General features: G+C 40.6%; 1 protein-coding gene and 1 long non-coding RNA gene across 7 annotated transcripts; both read left to right on the forward strand.

Moving 5' to 3' along the window:
• The first annotated feature begins 5,463 nt into the window (after positions 1-5,463).
• On the forward strand, positions 5,464-13,211 carry LOC148402555 (uncharacterized). 2 transcript variants are annotated; one of them, XR_015854391.1, is made up of 6 exons: positions 5,464-5,951; positions 8,666-8,882; positions 9,133-9,300; positions 9,548-9,618; positions 12,348-12,546; positions 13,157-13,211. It is a non-coding gene; the product is annotated as an uncharacterized LOC148402555 (long non-coding RNA). The 2 variants fall into 2 exon arrangements; XR_015854390.1 differs by lacking the exons at positions 9,548-9,618; positions 12,348-12,546; positions 13,157-13,211 and having other exon boundaries at positions 9,133-9,510.
• A 62-nt stretch (positions 13,212-13,273) lies between these two features.
• rbbp8nl (RBBP8 N-terminal like) lies at positions 13,274-21,910 on the forward strand. Of its 5 annotated transcripts, none has more exons than XM_088362026.1 (15): positions 13,274-13,422; positions 15,815-15,865; positions 15,935-16,024; positions 16,122-16,164; positions 16,884-16,979; positions 17,088-17,200; positions 17,377-17,452; positions 17,529-17,677; positions 17,773-17,822; positions 18,283-18,347; positions 18,634-19,372; positions 19,464-19,563; positions 19,640-19,698; positions 20,129-20,345; positions 20,422-21,910. In XM_088362026.1, the coding sequence occupies exons 3-15, from the start codon at positions 15,964-15,966 to the stop codon at positions 20,478-20,480; spliced, it is 1,827 nt and encodes a 608-aa protein (XP_088218152.1). In that variant the 5' UTR covers positions 13,274-13,422; positions 15,815-15,865; positions 15,935-15,963; the 3' UTR covers positions 20,481-21,910. The 5 variants fall into 5 exon arrangements, with proteins under 5 accessions (XP_088218152.1, XP_088218120.1, XP_088218145.1 ...); XM_088361994.1 differs by having other exon boundaries at positions 13,275-13,422; positions 19,461-19,563; positions 19,637-19,698; XM_088362019.1 differs by having other exon boundaries at positions 13,275-13,422; positions 19,461-19,563.
• The last annotated feature ends 1,045 nt before the right edge of the window (positions 21,911-22,955 follow it).

Below are 22,955 nucleotides of genomic sequence, written 5' to 3' on the forward strand. Positions count from 1 at the left end.
CATCACTTTGTTCAAAGAACAAAACCAACACAATGCATGAACTCACAACAAATGACATACCTGCGAATAAGTGTGACTTCTGCCGTTGCCTTTGCGAGACCAGTTCAGATATAGGTCATTTTTATTACACGCTAAATGAGGTGTGTTTGGCCCTCCGTAGTGGAGGCTCTACCGAACCCCTGAGCCCGACTCACCGAACCTTCGATCGAACCCAGGTTAAGAACCACTGCTCTATAGTGTGTGGATGTGGATATAGAGTGTGGGGGCAGGTGTAGAGTGATGTGTGCCAGGTACTAGCCTTTAGTCACACAGTTCTCAGAGCACCAGCTCAGTTAGGTGTCAGTGTGGCGTTGACGACCGGCTCCAAGGGTCTGCTGGTATTTTGGCGTTTTGAACAAATACTCAAACACACTTAAAAACAACACTTAAAGAAACACAGTAAAATAGTTTTGAAGTCAGCACAATCTAGTTGAGAATGCCCGTTTTCTCTCTAGATAGATAGTCTTTTTTCCGGGGCCATCATCAAGTACTGTGTTCATTGCCTCTCCAAACAATGGTTTAAGTGAATATTAAAAGCTGTTAATGTTAACTAAATATCATGCTCAGTCTTTACTTTAATTATGAAAGTAAAGGCTCTCATTTATTAACGTTCAAATTACTGATTTACTAAGATCCCAGATAGCAGCCATTAAATTGTGTTGTCCCTACACACAACAGGTTTAAAAGTTGTGGTAGACCGCTGTCTTTAATAATGGGTTGTGCTATTCAAGTGTAACCCTCATGATTTTTACCATAGAAGATTTGGGGGAGCTGCTCCAGTTCCAAATGAAATTTGAAGTGATAGAGGAAGTGTTAGTGGAAGAGGCAAGCAAGAATACTGAGTTACGGAACGTCATTATTGCCCCAGGAACGAAGCCAGCGTCAGTCATATTTTTTTGGATTGAACTCGCCCCTGCCAACTGGATGAACAGGTAACATATGTGATTCATCACAATTATCTCAAGTATTAAAATCTATTTTCATTTCCATTCATGCTTCACAACAGTCTGCATGTGTACAACTGCAGCTAGAATTTTTGTTTTGCTGCCTGGTGTGCATTCAGTGATGCACTAAAGCTTTGAAGATACATCAGTGGAGTGTGGTTGGGGGCTCTGAGCTACCCGACGAGTATCGTTTGATCTTCTGACGGCGCTCCAGTCATCGCTAAATAATCATCATTACGGCCGTCGTAAAGACTCATTATCTCCCACATCAGTTCCTCGCCAGCCCTCTTCTCTTCTGTAGTTCCTTCTCTAGCGGATGAGGATGGCTCTCATCAAATGTAAACAACAACATTTCTATGGCGTTGGTATAGGAAGGTATCTCCTTAATCGCCACATGATTAATTGTTTGTTGTCCAGGTTTATATAAAACAGTTATGTAAGCAATATAAAGAATGAATGGCTGATGTTGCTCCTCTTTTGTTGGATATGCAAGTCTATGCTTTGTGCCTTTCCTCCATCTCTGCTCATTCCCTCAACGTTCATCCATTTACTTCTTGCTGGCCTTTGGCAGTCATCTCCATCCGTCTCCCTCATTTCTTTGCCTCTTGTTTCTTACCGTCATCTGTTTCTGTCTCGGCTTCTGGATGTGCACTCTGGATAACCCTCTGCACAGCCTCCCCAATGTTTCCTGCGCTGAGATGCACCCTATTTGTTTCAGTAGTTTTTCTGAGGGGAAGAATGTGCAGACCAAAGACTGACTGGCTGCAGTGGACTTAGCCAAGTAGAGCTGATGGGATACTTTCCCTTTTTTTTTTTCTGGGTGGAGCGATATATATTCATGACTCATGCTGGGGTTGATAGCATAGCGTGGGAACTTTTTGTCTTTGGCTAATTTACTCCTTTTTCTCCATCTTGCATTTCAAGAGCTTATGAGAATGCATCAGTGGGCTTTTAGGACAAAAACATCTCTGCAGCGGTGAGGACATGTTGATTTAAGAACCTGAGGAATGTTCCTGGATCCAATCCGTTAAGGTGCTGTTAGCATCTTTGAAGGCTATAGCTCGCATGTTATACTCCACACTCCAGGGAAAAAGATCAACAGTAATGTGATACTGTTAATAGCCTTTATAAACTATAGAGTAAAATAATTCAGTAGTTAAAAAAATTGTAGTTAAAAAATGAGTTGGAATTTAGTCGGCAGAATATTTATGTTGCTCTATGTAGCTTTAGACTTTAATGGGGATTGTTTCAGAAGTGTCCTGTCAATAGTGTATAAGACAGTAGTTGGTCTTGTGTTTTTATTTGAAGCTTTTCCAGCTCTGGACAAAAAGTCACTAGTAGCAGCATGGTTGGGTTTTGTTGATTTATAGAGAAAAATTTATGCTATGTTTAAGTTGACGGACTTTATTCTACACTTAAATGATCAGGATTTATATATTATAGGACATAACTCCAAAATATACTGTATGCATAGCATCAGGTACATTTACAGACCTTTGGCACCATTACGCTCTGCATTACTGTTCTGAATCTTTGCATCCCAGTATGACTAAGCTGACACAGAAACAAAGCTTAGTAGCTGCATTCCTTCCATACGGCAGCTCAACATACAGATAAGGGTCTTTACAGCAGCCAAATGTAAAGAAGAAATAAATACTTCCAGTCAGCTCATCCAGAACAAGAGACAGCAATTAAGCAAAATGGCCTAATTGGAGCCACATGGCATACCAGGATAGGTGAGTTGAGACCATTGAGATCACCGTAAACAAAAAATGTTGCTACCACCTTTTAGTGTATATTTAGCAAGACTGACATGGATTAAAAAGGATGATGTAACAGCCTGACAGTTTTACCTGGATAAAGTTGTAGTCTGACTAAACACAAAGCAGATTATTGTTGTGTTCATTATTGTTGAGATAATAAATATAGTTTAATACTCACACTTTGTACTGGAGCATTTAAACAAACAACCAGCATGTAAATACTCGCCAGAATTTGCCCAAAATGTCAGAAAAAAAATACTGATGTGACAGTTAAAATGCGGATTGATAAAGGTTGGTCAGATTGACATTGGAACTGATTATTTCCTAAACGTTTTCTATTGAGACATAATTGCCAAACTCCTGCCCTCGAATGATTTGGGTGTTTGTTCATAAATGCCAGATACATCCAAATCAGGAACTTTACATCACCCACCTAGGTAATTTAATTACTTGCCACCATGATGACTGATCTATGTCCATTTGGGATGAAGGATGAGCAGTGTGCTGGGTAGAACGCAAACTGTCTATGTGATCAGTGTGTGAGTGTGTGTGTTGGCGGGTGGGGGGAAGAAACTTGGTCCCCCTTCGCTGTGGGGTCTGCTGCCTGTCAGGCTGAGTGGTCTTATCTTTCCCAAACATTTACTTAACCCTTTGTCTTACAGGACCAATGGACAATAAGACAGGCATGAAGAATCCCAGTGTGAAAACACACAAAGTGAATGAGACAATGGGGTAACATTACAAGGAGAATAAGTCACATTTCGTTTCCACCTACCAGTCCAAATTAGTTCACTAGAGTACAATTTTTTTTCGTGTCTACAATGTGAACATTTTCAAAGGCTACAAATATAACTGATGTATACTAGTATGCCACTTTTTTTGGCAACCTCAAGTTTGGATACCAACTTCATTGATAATGTACCAACAGGGTGAGGCTTGTATGTATCTGCAGTCAATGGGAGGTCAGAGGTTATAAAACTGTACCATAGACCAGTGAAAAGACAAAGAAAAACAACAGAAATATACATCCCTAGAATATTGATAATGAAGTGAAAATATCAGGGAATAAAATCTGAATATCTTCTTTCATTCTGTATTTTACAATATATACCAGTCCTATAAATTTTTCTTTGAATACAATAATTGAAATTAATAAAAAAAATACCATATTTTTACTAACCCTTTACGATGACTTTCTAATGATTCCTTTTTTTAATTTGGTAAGTTATTTTTTAAACTATATCTGCAAATCCCCCAACTTTCTTTTAACATTTTCTCCGGGTTTGGCTAGATTTCTTTTATTAAAAGTCCTCTAGTAATTACAACCATTTACATGTGCACTTGTAGTATTGCACATTGTGGACACAAAAAATACTGTACTGATAGGTGGAAACAAAATGTGAGTTATTCTCATTGTAATGTTCATTATTCAAATTGTTTGACAAGTGTTTGATACTTAAAATAAATCATTTAAAATAAAGGGCAGTGCTTAATTGTTTAACATTTAGTTAAGTTATCTAGTGTGGTCCCAAATAATGAAACTATTGAGATCAAAACAGAGTACTTCAATCCCCTCTTTAGACATCCAACCATATTATCGCTTTACAGCTGACATCATCAGACTTTAGTGATTTAGGCGTGTGGAGTGTAAGAGACTGAACAATGCCACCCACTCACTGAGCACCTCTCCAAGTTTGTTGGGAGTAATAATAATAACCCGAGAGGGCAACTCTCCTCCTCCTTCTGTCCTCAACAGTGCTCACACTCTGTCCGCCTCCCTGCCGAGGTTTATCAGTGGTCCTGCTCAGTGTCCCACTGTCATGTCTTGATGTGATTTACGTCACAGGCTGTGAAGTCTACTTATCTCCCTGCTCTCCACTGGCCCTACAGAGGGATCGATCCCTCCTCCTCAGCCAGCTTGGCAACCCCCAACAGGGAGGAATCATGTGGGTTGGGTTGAATTCACCAGCGGGAGTGTGAGGGGAGAGTTCCTTGATGGGACATCCACCTGCCATGGAAGATGGCTGTTGCTCATGGTCACAAGCAAGATGGGAAATAGATTAAGAGGCTACAAGGGCTATATGTCATGATATCATAGCAATTGTAAGATACCATACAAAGTATTTGATTTAAATTTTTTTAATGAACATTGATGAACACAGGTAGAATCACCGTGTAAATATGCCAAAGTTAGCATACAGTCATTTCTTTAGTACCCACAATAAACTCATACCTGAGTCCTAACTGATCGCCTCCATTGCCACAGACCCACTTGCTGCCTCTGTTCTCCTCACACCAACCATCTCAGCGACATCACCCGTGCCACAACACCCTGACCCTTGACACCGAATTACCACACACTCACCAGTTTTAATAGCCAAATAAGATTCCACCTGTTCAAAGCTCCTGGAATATCTCCATGGAATAACTGCGGTCCGTAGCATAAGGTCTAATACAACATGTTACGTCTGTGCAAATGTACTTTATGCCGTGTAACGGGGTGGTTACATGTCTGTGGCTTTACAATGGTATCACATTAAAGTGCGACAAAGTAAAACATAAACTATTATCATTTTCCTACAAAGGCTTTGAAGTTATTTCTGCACACAATTTTGCATGTGCGTGCGTGTGTGTGTGTGTGTGTGTGTGTGTGTGTGTGTGTGTGTGTATGTGTGTGTGTGTGTGTGTGTGTGTGTGTGTGTGTGTGTGTGTGTGTGTGTGTGTGTGTGTCGCTCCGAGCCTTTGATGTGCTTTTAAAGTGGCCAATGCTCTTGCTCTGCTTTCCCTCTTGCTTGACAATTGTTTATTACATTGGAGATGTTCTTTGCGGACCTCATATTTCTCAGTAAAGAGGGAGAAAGTTTGCCTTTGAAACACAGTCAAATGATGGGATGCGGAGGAGAGGACCAAAGAAATTGAATGAAGGAATTTGGAAGGAAGGTGTTTATGGCTTCTATCTGAGTTGTGCTGCTGCACCGAAATGTTTGCATAGACATGCTTGACAATGCACTAGCTGGATAGACATGTGGGAGTGAAGGGAGGAAATAATACAGAAGAAAAGAAAAATAATAGGGAAGAAGGAACTGCTTGTGGACCACCCAAGTTTGCTCCCTACTAAATAGAAAAATGGATTCTGCGCAGTGCATCTCCTGCCTCACAGATTCTTTGATTCAGCATCATTCCGCAGGAACATGTGACTACAACTGTGAGCCAATTAAAAAGTACCTCTTTAGTCCATAAACTGTATTTTTTGAAAGTTTATTTACTTTATTGTGGAATACAATCTAGAAAGGTACCACTCAAGCTGGGGTACCAATTGTGGCAATCCACCAACTCAAATGAATGGGAGGAACACCATCTTTTTGTGCTAAATTGAAACAATTGTAATTATGGACAGCTCAAAATTGTACGCTTATGTAAACATTCGACACCTGAATTTGCCTGAATCTTATTTGTATTGCTCACGCCGAAAAGAAGGAACTTGTTTTGATTGTTGTGCATTTGCACAGTGTTAGCACAGGTACAGTGAAATTGCTGGAGATTGTCTTTCAAAGTAAAATGTGTGCATTTCATTGAGCCTTTCCTTGATCTATAGCTTTCTCCCTCCCTCTTCCTGCCTTTCTTCCAGCTTCTTAAATCCTGCTTTTAGTGAGATTGCTCGTCACTTTCCATCCTCAAGTCCTTACAGTGCTCATTTGTCTGCTGGACCGCAACTATTGCGGTGGCTGTCCGTTATCGGCCCACAGAGAGTCTATGAAAATAGGGTGATGTGGGATTCTTATAGGACTCTGTGCTGTAATTGCCTAATTGCTTTTTTTCTCCCATCGAGGGTTCTGCTTTCTGTCAGAGCGGCAGGAGACTCTAAACAGGCCTGAAATTCCCAGAATCTCTCCTTGTGTCACTCTCTCATGCTGTTTGATTGGTTTAGCTTAGACATCATTGCTCATTGGTTGCTCTCAGGACAAATGGCTTTAAAGAAAGTCAATGAGGCCGTAATAGGATGAGCGGGTTCCTAAAATAAGCGAGTGTACCACGATGTGCAAATTCTATACCATGATGTTACTTTTTGTGTATATCTAAGCCTACAACCAGGGATTTATTTTCATATATCAATTGTTCATAAGGGACCATTTGCGCCTTTGTGGGATGAATTTAGTTCAACCCGACGAAAATGATTATAATTTATTCAATGAATTTTTTTCTATTATGTCTCGGAGGAATTGTCACATTAGTGAATGAAATACCATGACGTCTGCGAATATGTGCGCCTATGCCTTGCTCAAAGACGATAAAACTATGTTACACTATCTGTGCCAGAAGTTAGACCTGCTTTTTGCGAGTCTAAAACATAGTCTACTTTTTGTAACCGATTTTCCAGATGCAGCGTGTTGCCTAAATTCACAAACACGCTGAACAAGACCATTACACCAGCACGGAAATGACGATGCAGCCATTACGCTGACAACAGACTACTTTTCTGTTACCAAATTGTCAAATGATTCAGGGGTGAGGCAACTCTGTGCTCCCCCCAAAGAGGGCGGGCTGTAACACAGTAGACTCGACTTTCGCTCACATGAAAATGAAGTTAGGCCCTTTTAAGACAAGAGCGCAGGCGCCAGCCTGTCATGTCTCCACTGTAGCATCTTTTGGGTGATGTTATATTTTACAACAATCATTATAACAAGCGAAAGACCAGAAGTTCAACAAACAAAGGTGACTTTTAATACAACAGTTTTGCCTTCGGTAATAACTCTGTTCGGTTCAATAGTATGTCACCCGAAGGCCATGGCCTAGAAACGTTTCAGTGTTTAAATCAGGGTTTCTCCCCTCCCTTGACTTGAGCACATTCACCCCATCTAAGGCCAGCCAATCTGTCTTTCCACGCAGAGTAGACCCTGATGGGGGTGCAGGGAACTTCATAAGAAGTGCCTAATATTGACCATCAGAGAGCCATTTGTTAGCCACCTCACTCAGCCTGTCTTCAGTCCATCAGTCTGGTCTGCTAGAAAGCCGCATGTGTTGTGGAGTTACATACGCCATCTCTCAGAGGCCATCTGTCCATCTCTATTACGTGGAATGAAGATGGATGCAGACATTGGATAGGCTCACTAGTCATCCATTTCATATGATGTTCTCACTGAAAGCGTCCAAAAAAAACTCATACGGTGACGCACGAGTAGAAAAAAAAAAAAACTAAAAAAACAGCAATAGAGTGACGCATTAGAGTGCCACATTGCTTTTATCAGCAGTCGCACATTACTGTAATCCGAAGCAGGAAGTCCACAGACGTCCTGGTGGCGGAAGCACACAGGAAACAGGCCGGTATAGGCAGGAAGCCAGTAAGAGTCGCACAACAACGTCGGCAATTTTTTCATGATTGTAAACTGCTGATAAACAAACAAATCAATTGAAAAGGTGACTGCGTGTCTGGACTATGTGCATGCATGCCTCAAAAAGTGACAGGAATCGGCCAAGGCTGATAACGCTTGAAAAATTTGGACTTTACCAGAGGTAATGCAATGATAGGAACCTTCTCACTAGCATTTTGTTTGCACTAAAAATTATGCAGCTTGCTTGCTGCCGTTGGGATTTTGGTCCTCTGATACTATCCCCAAAGATTTCAATAGCCCTATGGATGCAATTTTCCTACCATGCTACAGTGTCGGGTTCTTTGATGCCATGTTCAGTGCAGGATTATAAAACTATCTGACCAGGTTTAAATGTAGGGCATTGCTTCTCTTAGTGAGAATGCGTGATAGTCGCAGATGGCAAATGTGTTTGATATTATCACCAGTCGGGGTTTAAATGCGCTGGATGTGGGAATCTTCAAATCAGCATTGTCCATCTATAAATCTTCAATGCTCACATTCAGCTGAGCACACAAAAACTGGAGTGAAGTTGACTTTCTTCTTTTTTTAGAGTCACTACACCTCAACACGCACTGTGAGATTTATGACTGGTGAGGCACTACTCTAGAGTCAGAGAAAAAAATCCATTCATCTATCCATCTTCAACATTGCTTAATCTGTTCAATGTCGCGGGGAGTGCTGGAGCCTATTCCACCTGACATTGGGCCAAAGGGAGACTACACCTTGAACTGGTCGCCAGCCAGTAGGGCACACAATCACAGCCGCAGGTACACCGCCACAAAGCAGGATCGATCCCATGCTGCCTGCACACCAGTCGGGCTTCACTACCAGCAATTTACAGATACAAAAATATGAACCCACAAATAGAAGATTAACTTGTACTCCATTTTAAATGTCGGCTATGTTAAGAATGAGGTTACAATTCATTTTTTAATATGAAAAGCTTATAAGGATGAATAAGGATACGATACAAGGTAAAGTCAATTGTTGTTCTTTGTTTTGCTGGCCTCAATACAGGAAAATGGAAGCTAGGGGAGTGGACTCTCAATTCAAGATGGCAACTTGCTCGACACATCTACACAAGGCTTTATGGGCCTCATCTTTGCATTGCACCAATGGCACATGCTGGCAATGCACTTTCTTGACTCCAGTGTGCACTTTGGCATGGCTTATCTACCTGTAAGAGTGAGTACATATATAAAATGCATTCATTAAATACAATATATTAGACACACTGTTGAATGTCAGCATGTGCAATATAAAACATTTTTATTGACGATAAAATGACAAACAGCACCGTCTCTTGTGTGAGTGCCTTGCTGTGTGTGAATGCTCGCGCCAACTGCCTGGGTCAGCAATTAGTCTGTGCGTGGTAACTGGAGGCATATAACTGTAATCCTAATTTTTTTTTTTTTTTTTTACTCTTGACTAGCAGGGGAAGGCACAGCAGGGGGTGGCACTGCCTCACTTGCCAATCCTGACGTCTCAGTGGATCATGAAAGTGTAAGTGTAACCACATTAGATTACATATCCTCAGATCTAAATATATCTGCCATTGTGTCTTTAGGTAAATGATTTTAATTATATATATATATATATATATATATATATGTTAATGTGAGCTGGACATCGTTGTAATATGTCAACACATGCTAAGCGATACAGCACAGATTGACAAAATATGTTATATTGGAGGCGTGCAGACCACCCAAAAAAAGAAAGAAAAATGCATATGAATTGCCAGCATTTAATGTATACTGGAGATTGATCATTATGCTTTCAGTATTTGCACCTCTATATGATGAGGCCTCCGACTGGAACTAAAGCTGGTTGGGGGGTAGTGGGTCATTTACACTCAAGGAAGATGTATTTCGTTGATTTGCGCTGTAGCTGTCAAGTCTTAATGTGTAAGGTGTCATTAGATGTACACATACTCGAGACGTAGTGCTGTGTTATAGCAACAATGGAATCGCACGTGCTGGTTTTGCCATAGGTAATGGCTCTCTGCTCCATTATTGCTTGCCACTTCTCGGAACCCTCCATAGGATACTCGTGTCAGATCCTCCAGAACCTCTCTAAGCAGAAGAGATTTAAAGCCGTGATCATTCCTCCTGAGCAGAAATGCAAACGTCTGATTCCAGGCTGTTAATTTGCAAAGTGTCTGGTTGTTCACAGCACAACCATGCTCTCCTCCCCTTAGTGCCTGACATGGTTAGAGCTGCATAAACATTTACGCAGCAGTAATTTTTAAAGGCCCTCCATGATGTCTTGTAAATCTGCTTGACTCTTTGATGCCTTATCTACAGTACTGCTGTGTGTATGTGTGTCATTGCCTGCCATGCAATCGCCATTGTATCACCTTTCCCTATAAAAGTCAGAATTATACATAAACATGTACATGTAGGCTAGCAGATATTAGTTCTCATTAAAGTAAGTCAGTTTTGAGTGGTGGATTTTTGGTGTGCCCTTACGCAATTATCCTCCTTCCACCTTTTTGTGTGATATATGATGCAGCCATTCTGAATGAGCACCTCAGTGATTTAAGCTTTAATACCGGGGGGGGGGGCAAACAAGGCTGCTATTGTGCCAGGATGCAGGTTGAATATATAAATTCTGAGCAAGCTTCACACTTATCTGTTTTCAACTTGTCTCTACAACACCTACCTTATGCATTTTATGGTGCTTTGTGTAAACATTTGAATGCACGCGTGAATGACTCTATGATTTAAATGGGAGTCATTCTAGGGTGTACTCTACTGCCCATCCAAGATCAACCAATATTTCTACATAAAAATATTTTATTAGTTAATCTGAAAGTAGATTTGCACTGTATCCTTCTGTGGGAAAGTCATCATCAGCCAGGTAATGTTTCAGACAACAGGAAATACTTTCTCAAGTATTACTCTTAGAGGTGAGTAAAATGTTCTTTCATAGACTGAGCAAACCAAATGATAATATTTTTCGGATGACAGCCTTCACTCAGGCGTGCAGCCTGCCCAATAGATGTGTTAAATGTTGCTTATGTAAGCATGTGAGTGAGAGGGAAAGACGCTGGCGATTTACAAGCATGTGCGGGCTGCAGCAGGTCAAGGTAATGATCATAAATAAGAGGCTCAGGAGAGGAGGGGGACAAAGAGAGGCTGCATGAACATCATAACAAGTGGACAAGTTCAAATTCCTTTAGCCCACGTGTGTTATAACTTAGAGAACATTTGTGTGAGGCCATTGCTCTTAATGATCTTTACATCTCTTTTTCTACATGGTTTATCAAATGAACTGTCATCTAAATCGTGCACCAGACTTAAGACCCGAAGTTTATGTTCTGTTATGTAAAGTACATTGGTTAGACTTTCACAACCTGATAACAATTTGTATCCAAGTACAATGGAGTCTGCTAACGTGCAAATTTAGAACATTTTACTTGGGTTAATTACTTTGAATAATTCTTTAAAATAATGGAAAACTATGTTCAGTACACATAACTAAATGACAACCTCTGAGGTCAAACAGAATACTTTCCAAGATGTCACTCGATCTTCGACATTCGTTTTAGGAGACAAATCTTCCCATAAGAAATAATTGAGAAAGTGTAAACTTGTCCACTGCTAGAAGTAAAATAGAAAATTGTTAATGACAAAAGCATAATGTGAAAGTGTAACTCTTGTAACTAATTTTTATTGTGGCGTGTACACTACCACTAGGAGGCAGTTAAGAGCTCAAGAGTCAAATCTGTCATTCAAAGTGATGATAAAACTCCAATATGTACTGTATCCTCTTCCTGTTTAAACACTATACAAACCAGTAGAAACAAATAAACTTGTCATTACTGGAACAAATTCTGCAACGTGTACCAGCTCAAATATTTAAATTGGCAATAATTATCACACGCTTGCAATCATGCACAATACATGTTGCACAATGACGCTCTCATAGCCTAGTCTGTGTCACAGTATGCCACCACAGCTCTTGAGACAGGCTCGCCCTGTAAAACACACATGTGTAGTACTGATAGGATTGTATACTTGCAGCGTTATGTTTACTCATGCTCCTTTAGTTTTCATTGCGTTTCAGCAGCTGCAATTTTTCACATTATCTAATGAGTACCTGGAGGGCAAATTAAAAGCGAAGACTGTCCCATGAGAATGTCTCAGCAGTCTGTTGCTGAAAATCTGCATGCTGATCTTGCCCTTTGTATGTTCTAAAGTGTTTTTCAATGAAATCCTCTTTCCTAGGTTGGGAGATGGAAAGAATTACAGTTTGGTGATCAATTGCAGTGTTGACCTTTCATCCTGGCGTCACTCTGCACATGCCAAACTCGCTGCTAGGAACCACCCCCACCTCCAAACCAGATTACCAACCAAACAAAAGTAAAAGGTTTCAACTTTAAATTGAGGATTCATCAGTTCCGCCACCGACATCTATTTTTGCAAGGTAGTTGGGACCTCTAGTGAACGAAAGAGAAAATTACAATAAGTGAAAGCGTTGCCTGATCAATTTCCTCACAGAAAGGCCACTTGTTCAAGAAAACGTTTCAATTGGCGGCACTGACATCTGCTGGCATTTTATTCTAACTGCATTAAGCAAAACGGAACACTCACTGAATGAATACGGAACCTATTAATTAATCAAACCATCCAATTATATTCTATAGCGTTTGGTAGGGTCACAGAGGCCTAATGTGGCTGACCTTGGGCAACAAGTGGGTTAACTAGTTGTGAGGAAACCAAGAGATTAAAAGCAACCATTCATACCTATGGAAAATTTAGAGCAAGTGCCACCAATCTTTATGATATTGAGAGCTAGTTCTTCATTACTTCATTACTATCTTTTAGGGAATCATGAAATCTTTGAACATTGTCTCCTCTAATTTGTGCTGTCATGCAAAAGATTACTTTCTTATTTTATTGTATTGGAGAATAATGTTTAAAATCTGACTTTTAAAATGAATATCAACTAACATATTCAGTATATCATACAAGAATAGGGATGTGCATTGAGCTCCGTCAGTTACTCAATTGGTGCTGTTCCTCTATCACCACAGGGCTGTATGGGACCGGTTTGACTGGTTATATGAGATTTCAGCAGAACTGGAATATCAAGGGAGAACTTGCCCAGGCTTCAGTGTTTGTGTTCCTCAAGGGAACAACTGCTCGGACCGGTTTCCTGGGGTGGGGAGATGAAGGATGGGAGGGTGTAAGACAATCTCACTTGCAACACTTTTCTCTATGTGTCCGTATCACTCAGTCCATCTCTGGAGCATACGGGGAAAAAACAGGGGGATCCGACAGAGTCACCCCACTTTCTTAGGTGAGTTGTTGGATGCTGAGGTGTTGCCTTTAAGGTCACACTTTGCGTCGGCCGGTGTGTAGCATTGGTGGTGATATCTGCTGCGGTGGTATGAGGACAGGAAATGTTTATGGCCTCAATAGACGCCAGCATGCATGCTCATTAGCTGCTCGTGTGTGCGCATGGGAAGTAGTATCGGCACTGGTATTGGTGCTTTTCTAATGTTATCGATACTGGGTGGTCACTGATTTCACAACAGGGGAAGTCATATTACATTGTGGCTTTTATTCCCCCTACCCCAGCATGCATCAGTGGTGAATGAGGTCAGAATATCAAAACTTTTAAAAGCCATGGTAAGGATGGGATATGTACTTTTGCTTGTGCTTGCCTGTGTATGTGTTAATATGTGTTTGTGTGGGAGTGTGTGTGTTTGCATATGTGTTTGTCATCAGAAGGACAGACAGGTCTTCTCTTGCACCACTGAGATGGGCTTTTGCCTGACATATCCTGACTTGTTGAGGAGGGAGTGTGAAGCTCTTTTATCTAAATGAAAGCCAATATTACTAGCTTGCATTTAAACTTAAACTCATTCAATCCCAGAGACAAAATTATAGAGTCTATACTGAATCCCAGGTACTTAATACGTTTTCCCCCTTTTTATCAGGTCTGAAAAAGGCTGTTTGTCCTGATTAGAAGCATTACACGTACCTCGTAAAAACGACATTAATTCATCTAACAATGATCCAGCTGGTGTCAAAATCATTTTGTAATTAAATTGGGGTCAAAAATAAGGGAATGGTATAAATAATAAGGTTCTGAAATGATCATTCAAAGCGTCCGAGTTAGCTGATTACATATTTCAACACAAAGCATGACTGTGAAAGCTAAAACTTAAAATAGAAGCTTCCTGTGTTTTATTTCATTTTGTTAAGCAATTTACGTGCTTTCACCCAAACCACTACTAAAGGCTGTCATGCAATGCTGATTAAGCTTATCTGATTGTTTTACACCCAGAATTAAAAGCAGTTCCACTTGGGGCTAACTTCAGTTCTGTTGGCTGCTTTGTCCAGTATAACAGTTTATGCTGATGCACCATATTTGCTTGGACCTCCGGGCTTCACTGAACCTCTGAATCCTACGATAATATAAAATCAACATGATAAATAAATAAAAAACTCAAAAAGATTCACAATCCTTCCTAGCCTTCAACAAAACGATATAAATATATATATAAATGTAAATAAAATTGTATTGTGTAGTAAGTATAAACAAACATAAATAACTTTTTCACTTTTGTAAAGATGTCGTTGCACTTGCCCTTACTGTCATTTGATTTATGCAGTACCATTTTGTAATCACATTCCTAATTGTCTTGCATTCGCAAAGGTCAAAACACCTTGTTAGATTGAACATGACTTTAGGATCTTGCAAAAGTCACATTAACGAGGAACCAAGACGGGGGCTCCCCAAAAAGAAAGCCCCAAGCAACTCGGTCATTGGTGTCTTGTTCAAGGGCATCAAAGGAGAGTAGGCAAAATCAACTAGCACCTCAGCTGCGGGCACTGCCATCTTCCATACAGTGTTTCATTATGCAACTTGAGTTAGACTTCACTGAAAGCTACAAGTCAAATGTAAAACACAGCAATGGCATCAGATGCTGTCATATTCTCCCATCCATCCCGCCTTTGGTGTGCCAGTTTGGTAAATTTATTCCCACATGAAGACATTCAGTAAATGATCCCTCACACACACTCTGCTGACACATGCACATTGAGGAGCGGGTTAAGTTTTGTGCACTTGATACACAAAGTTCACATTTGCTTCCTGAGGTCTGGCAAGACCGGTCTAGCCAGTTTTGTTAATCGTTAATATGAGAACTGAATTTGACAGCCAAAATGTGGTGCAGTACACACAAGGTCCTTGGGCGTAAAGTTTTGGTATTTAATATTACAGCACATGCTAGAGTTAGAAATTGTAAGAAATATTCAATTGATGAATTCCTTTCATTTTCTACTGCTTATCCTGTTGCTTATTAATGGTGTTGGTTTGTAGTACCTCAAAAGGTCATTCATCTTTCAATAGGGAGGTAGTGCAGAAAGAGTGAGTCACTGATGGTGTAGGGGTACACTCACCACTCAGTGACGGTGTGCATGTGGATGTGGCTGGTTGTTCATCTCTAAATGTGCCCTGCGATTGGCTGGCAACCAGTTCAGTGTGTAGTGGTGGCCCGTATCTGGCCCCCGGGCCTTGAGTTTGACACCGATGCTTTTACATGATCAGCTGTTTTGAGGATGGATGGGTGGATGGATGGATGGATGGATAGATAGATGGATGGATGGATAGTAGCAGGGTTGATAGGTATGTATAATGGCCTAATAACACCCTGCTTCTGTTTTTCTGTTTTTTTTTCTAGGTTTTCATCAACAATAGTGAGGCCTGAGCAGAAAAATACATGACTCTATAGGTCAGTCCCACCATGTCGTTTTATGCTTTATATCTCTAACGCCTTTCAAAATTATAATCCTGCCTCCAGACTGACACTCGTAATTTGATGTGAGAACGATGGAGAGCTTCAACGAGCTGCTTCTTAAACTCAGGGAGGTCCATGAGCGAGAGCTTGAGGGTAAGAGGAAATAATAATAATGGATTGTTTTATTGATTACAAAAATGCACAATTGTTTCAAATACCACACAAGTTATTGTGCTGCTTCACTTCTCAGCTTGGCAGATGAAAGTGCAAGAACTGTCCAACAAGAAGGGCTGGTGAGTGAAGGCTTCAAACTCACATTTGAATAATCTGCAGACAAAATCTTGTTTCCAAGATTTATGAGATTCAACATGAGCAGTCGATGAGTTGGGCCACAACGGCTAAGCTGTGCACTCCACCTGTTACATCTTGTCATGTTAAACACTTAAAGTAGTTCATGTTTGAACATGTTCAGTACACGATCCAAAAAAGATTTGTTTTATCCTTTTTTTTTTACAAGTTGTGAACGGATTGTATTGTAGTGGAATTAGATAAGATAGCTGCATGTAGACATTCTTATAAGGAATTGAATGAAATTGAATTTATGGTCATTTCACATGCCCAAGTACAGAGCAACAAAATTCACCTAACGGGTGCAACCCAGACAAGAAATTTTAAAGCAATGACCAACAGAGAGAGACAGAACGCGTATTGAGTCATCAAACCGCGTTCCAATGACAAGGAAAACATAAAGGGATGGTTAAGGAAGAAAGGTTACAATTCCCATATCAGTCCATGTTTTTTATACCTATACTAGATAAAGCTTTGGGCAAATTGTATATTCTTTCTTTTTCATTCATGCATACACATGAGTAATTAGCAATCTAGCGTTTGACACACTTGCCTCGCGGTTCGGTGGTTCCTCTTACGTTCCATAAAGATGCATGTTAGGTTAATTCAACTATTTAAATGTTTCCTATACATATTACGTGTGTATGCCTGCGTGTGTTTTCAGTGATACAAAGCGAATGGAGGAGCTGTTCACCAAGAACCAGCAAATGAAGGAGCACCAGCGATTACTCACTGAAAACATCAAGACACTTGAAAACAGGTGCACACCTTTTATTCATTTTTGAAAAGAGGTTTGAAAGTGAGTGTACAAGCAGCAGATTACATTTTATTTTGGTTTTATTTTCTCAATGTGTGGTGCAACATGCAGGCTGAGGGCAGGCCTGTGTGACAGATGTACTGTCACTCAAGAGGTGGCTAAAAGAAGACAGCGGGAGTTTGAAATGTCTCAGATGCAGACCATCCAGCACATCACACTGCTAGGTAGTCTTTCTCATTCATGATGACCATGCCATCAACTTTTTTACTTGTTAACGTCTTTAAATTCTAGAGTCCTTCGTGTCATATGAAAAAGATATGCGTATAAGGGGGAAGCATTTAGCCTTGTATTGGCTCCAGGGTTCCCTCTACAGTTTCCATGCATTCCCTCTGTGTCATAGCCGGAGAGAACAATAATCTAAAAAGGGAAAACAGGAGACTACGAGACGAGATTGATCATCTAAGAGAAGCACTAAAGTAAGTAGATGATGACAAGGATAGAGCTCATTTAAGGTGCAAGCAACAGATTCAACAATGACCCCTCATCATACAGCCGCACACCTGTGGAGGTCAAACCTGACATCTCTCCTGACCTTTCCCCTTTATCTGGACCTATCTCCATGACAACTGGCAGGGCCACCTCCGACCAGCCAATAGATGGCAATGTTGCAGTGAAAACAGACACAAACCAAATGGCTGACGGTGAGATTGAAAATGACACAGGAGTAAGGGAAGGGTTTTTTTTTTTCATGTAAATTATTGGCTTCTTTTTTCTTTCTGGTTTCTTGACCTCACAGAACCTCGCGAAGAGCTCAGACAACTGCAAGGAATAAGCAAGAGCCACTATGTAAGTTTCATTTTTGCACTCTTTGTATAGTAATTCTACACACATCTCTCTCTAGGATGCTATGTAAATGTTATTACTTGCATTTATTAAATGGGGGCTTGGCGGCTGTAGATCCCCCCCCACATCAAATGGATCATCCCCTTCTTAGTCCTGCAAAGGGGGGGATTCCCTAAAGTGTGATGATGGCGATTATTTGGATTGAGAAAGATTACAGCAACACAAGACTAATCACAGTTCATTTTCCCGCGTTGCCTATGTCGCTTATTTTCCTTTTCTTTTCTTTCTGACTTATTTTATACAGAGCAGACAGAGATCATTTGGTCAACTTGACCGCCAGAGCATTCTGCTTTTCTATGTGCTTTACAGAAAGTCAGCAGGAAATACAATAAATACCCCAAATAAAATTAAACTCACTGGATGCAAAAAAAGAATTAACTATTTATCTTTCTCTTTCCTTCAGGCTACTCCAATTTACACCTCACCATCCTGGAATACAGAAAACAATGTGTCACATACTGAGAGAAGGTAATCATATCTGACTTTGACTTTGACTTTGAATTCAATCTTACTGATTCACAGCAGAAGTTACTACGTACTACTTGAGGAACATGGTCCAAGTCCACAAAATGCATGTAAACTGGTGGGGCAAACTCTTATGCGCCCTTCAGAGCCTGCTGAGAGAAGAGTACTGTTCCACACAACCTGAGCAAAAACCACACTGCTCCTCCTGTATTTCTTGTATATGCCGTAATAATATCAACTGTATTAATTAAGCTTGGACATTCCTCTCACGGGTGATATCTTGCCTTAGATCTCTCATTGTGGGAGCCCTGGAACAGCCACTCCCAGTCTCCTGTCAAGCTGTTCCTCTGAGGATGTCCTCGTCCTCTCTCAATGCTGATGTGAATCCAACCAGACATACAATCAAAGCCCCCGTCCCCTGTCGTCCTCAACCAATCAAAAACAACCCTGTTGCCTTCCCTTGGGCTCTACCGGAATCTTCTGCCTGGGCTTCAATGGCCGCTTCAGGCATAAACCTGGTGAGGCACCCCTATCCCAAAACAAATCTTCCTCGATTTCCATGCTTGGTCCAAAGTAGCCAGCACATCAGCGTTTCCAGCAATCAAGATCATGTTTATGGGTCTCAGTGGCACAAGCATAGTGGCTTTCAAGGCCCCATAAATGAACCAACTGTGGTATTTAGGTTGAAGAATCAATCAGAGCACACAGAGATTCCGGGTAAGTCTCAGGAGAAGAAGGATATACAAACATCCAGCACCAAAAGAGTTTTGGGGGACGGCTTCCAAGACCTCTGCGAGAGTCCTCTAGATCTGTCGGACAGAGGAAAGTCAAAACCTGGCCAAACAACGAAACATGAACCGCTTTTGTCCCCACAAGAGGGTGAGGGTGTAAACAAGAGAATTGACAAGGAATTGATGCAGAATATTCCCATTCATGATCAACCCGCATCACCTCCCACTTCTCAATCTTTGGCGCCATCCTTGCCCATGGTCACACATCAAGAAGAAGCTACGCGAAAAAAACACGAGGTACCTTCACCAGTCAGTGAACGATGACAAGAGTGCAGGAGAGAACACGTGGAGATCATCTGGTCAGTCATGTATTGGTCTTACCCAGCAGGTGGAAAAAGAAAATGTGGAGCAGAAAAAAGAGGCCACTGGAAAGACAGAGCCAAGCAATGGAAAGAAGGTCCCTGCCCTCACAATATTATTACGGCCAGGTAATATGACAAAAAGTGTGTCAGAATCCATGTGAAGGTCTCTAACGCAGTTCTGTCTTGTTTTCTGTAACAGTAGTGGTGCTGGAGAGTATGAATTCCACTCAAACACAAGACTCCCTATCAACAAATGGCAAGGTAAGATGCTGACATGGGTCATTTTTTATATGAAAAGAAGTTGAGGGGCACCAGCTACATATGAGGGAACTCAAGACTTTTAAAATTTTTCCAAGTACATGTTTGTTTTGTAGTGGATTTCAAGTCTTATTAAGGGCCATGTGTGAGTGGGAACAAGGATCGATTGTCCACTCCTAACCATTGCACGATTTTCTGGCATGTTCGTGTGGTCATCATGAGCATGAATGGCAGAGTTGAGACAATTCCAAAATTCTGAGCTTTCTCCCATCATTGTGTCTCTTGTATTGTGTAGCCTACTGAAAATGAATGCACAAACATTGAAAAAACAGCAACAAAAGGCACTTTGTTTTGTTGTTTACCTTGTTTTGACTAGGAACATGTTCACCAACAGATTTTGTAACGACTGTAAAATTCTTCTGCCTCATCACAGTCACCACCATCAAAAGTCGAGCCAGGAGGCTCAGAGGAACAGGTGGAGGAGGAGGTAGTGGAAGAGGAGGAAGAGGAGAAACAAGATGAAGAAGAGGTGGAGGAAGAGGAGGAGGAGGAAGGAGAGGACAACATATCAGAACAGGAGACCAACCATAGCTACAAGAGGAAGAAATTATTTGCAGATACAGAAATGGACCAAGACTCAGACACAGACTGTAAGCATCAGTTCAAATTTGTAAGTAAGTTTATCGTTCATACAGATTTTTAAATGCTCTTCTATTTTCCTCACAGTCATGGCCAAAGCAAAAAAGGTCAAGATCACAGTGAGAGCTCCAGAGGCCTCCAGCTGACTGGAGTGGACATGAGCAATCTCTCATTAGAAAAAAAACCCGACTCACAATACAGTAATGACCCAAGATTTTACTCAGAATTGGGGATTCAAAAACTAATATCGTACAATCTCTTATGTCTTGAAATTTATTTTCAAAATAAAAAACTTCATCAAGTGGAAACTGTCCAACATGTAAATGCCAAGACCGACTCTTGGCCAGACAGAATGCCCAATAAATAAATAAATAAATAAATAAATAAATAAATAAATAAATAAATAAATAAATAAATAAATAAATAAGCAACCAAGCAAGAAAGCAAGCATAAAGCTTCTTAAAAGCATTCCTCACAAGCCATGCAAACATTCCCCTAATCACTATGAGCAGTACCGCTTATGACATCAGAGAATGTCAATCCCCAAGTGTCTCAAGCTCTCCGGAGATGCTTACAAATTCTTCCCATGTGACCGGCTTGTTTTCTCAATACCCGAAAACACGAATGACACCAGCCATGTAATTTATGCAAGACTATAACAGGCAAAGCAACTTTCATTGTGACGTGAACGCTTGCAAAGAGGCTGTAAGGAACACTCTTCACTTGTCAATTCCACAAGTAGGTATTATATTGAATTCACACCAGTGCAAGAAGTTGTGTGATGGCTGATCTCTGTCTATTAAATACACTTCAATGAAAATGGGCTTTATCGTACATCGCACATACGGTCTCCTAATTCACCCACAGATGACTATCTTGCTTTAGGTTTCCTTAGTATTTAGTGTATGTCATACAGTAATGATAAATAATAATTATTTTCCACATTTGGCTAAGTCGCAACTAACCTAGAGTTGTAGTATGTATCAGGTGCTTTCGGACTCGCTCACCAAGTCTCAGTACATAGTGTCATCTTGTTTATGAAACGTGTTTGTAATTATTTCACTTTCCTGGCAGTGGTGTCACCGCTTGGATATTTTTACCATAACGTCCCCCTCCTGCTGCCTTTAGATACTTAAGTGGCCCAACAAAAGGGAAAAAATGAGTAAAACAACTTCCTCTTCCTCTTTTTCATTTTGAAAATGCACATATTTTGCAACAACTAAGTTTCCACTTACAGCTGTGACAGCATCTGTTCATGCGGAAGGGTGCGTGTGATAAAACTACAGATACAATGTTGGTTTAATAATAGACTGTTCAAAGTCACTGTGGTGCTTGTCCATCTCGGCAATGCTCCGTTAATACTCGCTGTGTCATAGGTAATTCCATAAAAAGCAGTCATTAATTTTTTTCTCAATAACATTTGCACTTTTGGACTTTATTTTTGTATGTGTGTCCACTTCATTGTAGCCTTTTTGTGAGCAACCATGATGCGATCTGGTCATCTTTCCATTATGTGGATAAATAGTCAATATTTTGCTATTGCATTTCAGATCATTAAAGATATTTTGTAAGCTTACAGTCATTTGGTGATCTGTCTACCGTGATTGTCAATTAGGACTGCTATTAGGTTGCTGTTATATTTTTTTGTTACCAGAAATGCAACATAATGTACACTGTGGGAATTACAGTTGGCAAACAGAAGCAACAGCCCACTTCACATTTGGGGAAAGGGATTATGCAAAGTCTTGCGGTGTATTGATCTTTGATCAATATGTTTTTCAACTGGTCGAGCAACTTTGATGATCATTTCTGTGCTTAGCCTCATCAGGACTTTTGGTTCCTTAAAAATGTTATCCAGAGGAACTGAGTCCAAAGTGACTGTCATTGGATTATTTGGGGTCAATGTTGTTGCTTATCCCAGCAGTCATCGGGCAGTAGGCAGCAAATATATATGCCCGTAATTAATCCTGTCAAGTCTTTATATGCGGTGGCAATGGTTGACAATAGTACTTGGAGTCAACAGTGCCCAGGTCAGCACTGACTCAACAGGCTCATTGCAGTTGGGGAAACACGAGGTCATCAGCAGTGGTGAACAGCTGCAGGGTCACAATCCTTTATCCCTTGACTCATCATCTAGTATCTTCCCAAAATTTTAAAACTCTTACATTTAACCTTTTACTGCTTCCCCCCTTCCTTGTCATTCCTCTCATTCAATTTACATTCTGTCCTCATCCCCAATCCACCCATATCCTCGCCCTCCTCCTCCCCCCGCTAGGTTTCAGCGGAATTTCTAATCCTGGCTGCTGATTAAGGATTATGTTTTGAAATCTGGTGGTTTTCTCTTGAGCACCATTGGTGAGCTGCTGATGTGCCACTGCACCATCCACATGCAACCCCGCCTCCCACAACAGACTGAACTCAAAGACAGCTGTCAAGGAATCATTTGGACAAAAAAAAAAAAAATCCTGACAAATATGCAATTCAATTGTTTATTTCAAGATTGAAAGATATAATAAATAAATGTATAAATAATATACATATATATACACCAATTTATGTCAAATGTCACTTAGCATATTTTACACACGTGTCCAGTGCAAATGCAAGTGCAAACCTTTAAA

This window comes from Syngnathus floridae, chromosome 2 (assembly GCF_059516105.1).
Source record: "Syngnathus floridae isolate MCC-2025c chromosome 2, RoL_Sflo_1.0, whole genome shotgun sequence".
NCBI lineage: Eukaryota > Metazoa > Chordata > Actinopteri > Syngnathiformes > Syngnathidae > Syngnathus > Syngnathus floridae.

Coding starts and splice junctions, on each gene's coding strand:
- rbbp8nl (XM_088361994.1), top strand. CDS start 15,964: ATGGAGAGCTTCAACGAGCTGCTTCTTAAACTCAGGGAGGTCCATGAG. Junction 17,678..17,772: donor CACAAACCAAATGGCTGACG/GTGAGATTGAAA, acceptor TTGACCTCACAG/AACCTCGCGAAGAGCTCAGA. Junction 19,373..19,460: donor CTACGCGAAAAAAACACGAG/GTACCTTCACCA, acceptor GGTCTTACCCAG/CAGGTGGAAAAAGAAAATGT.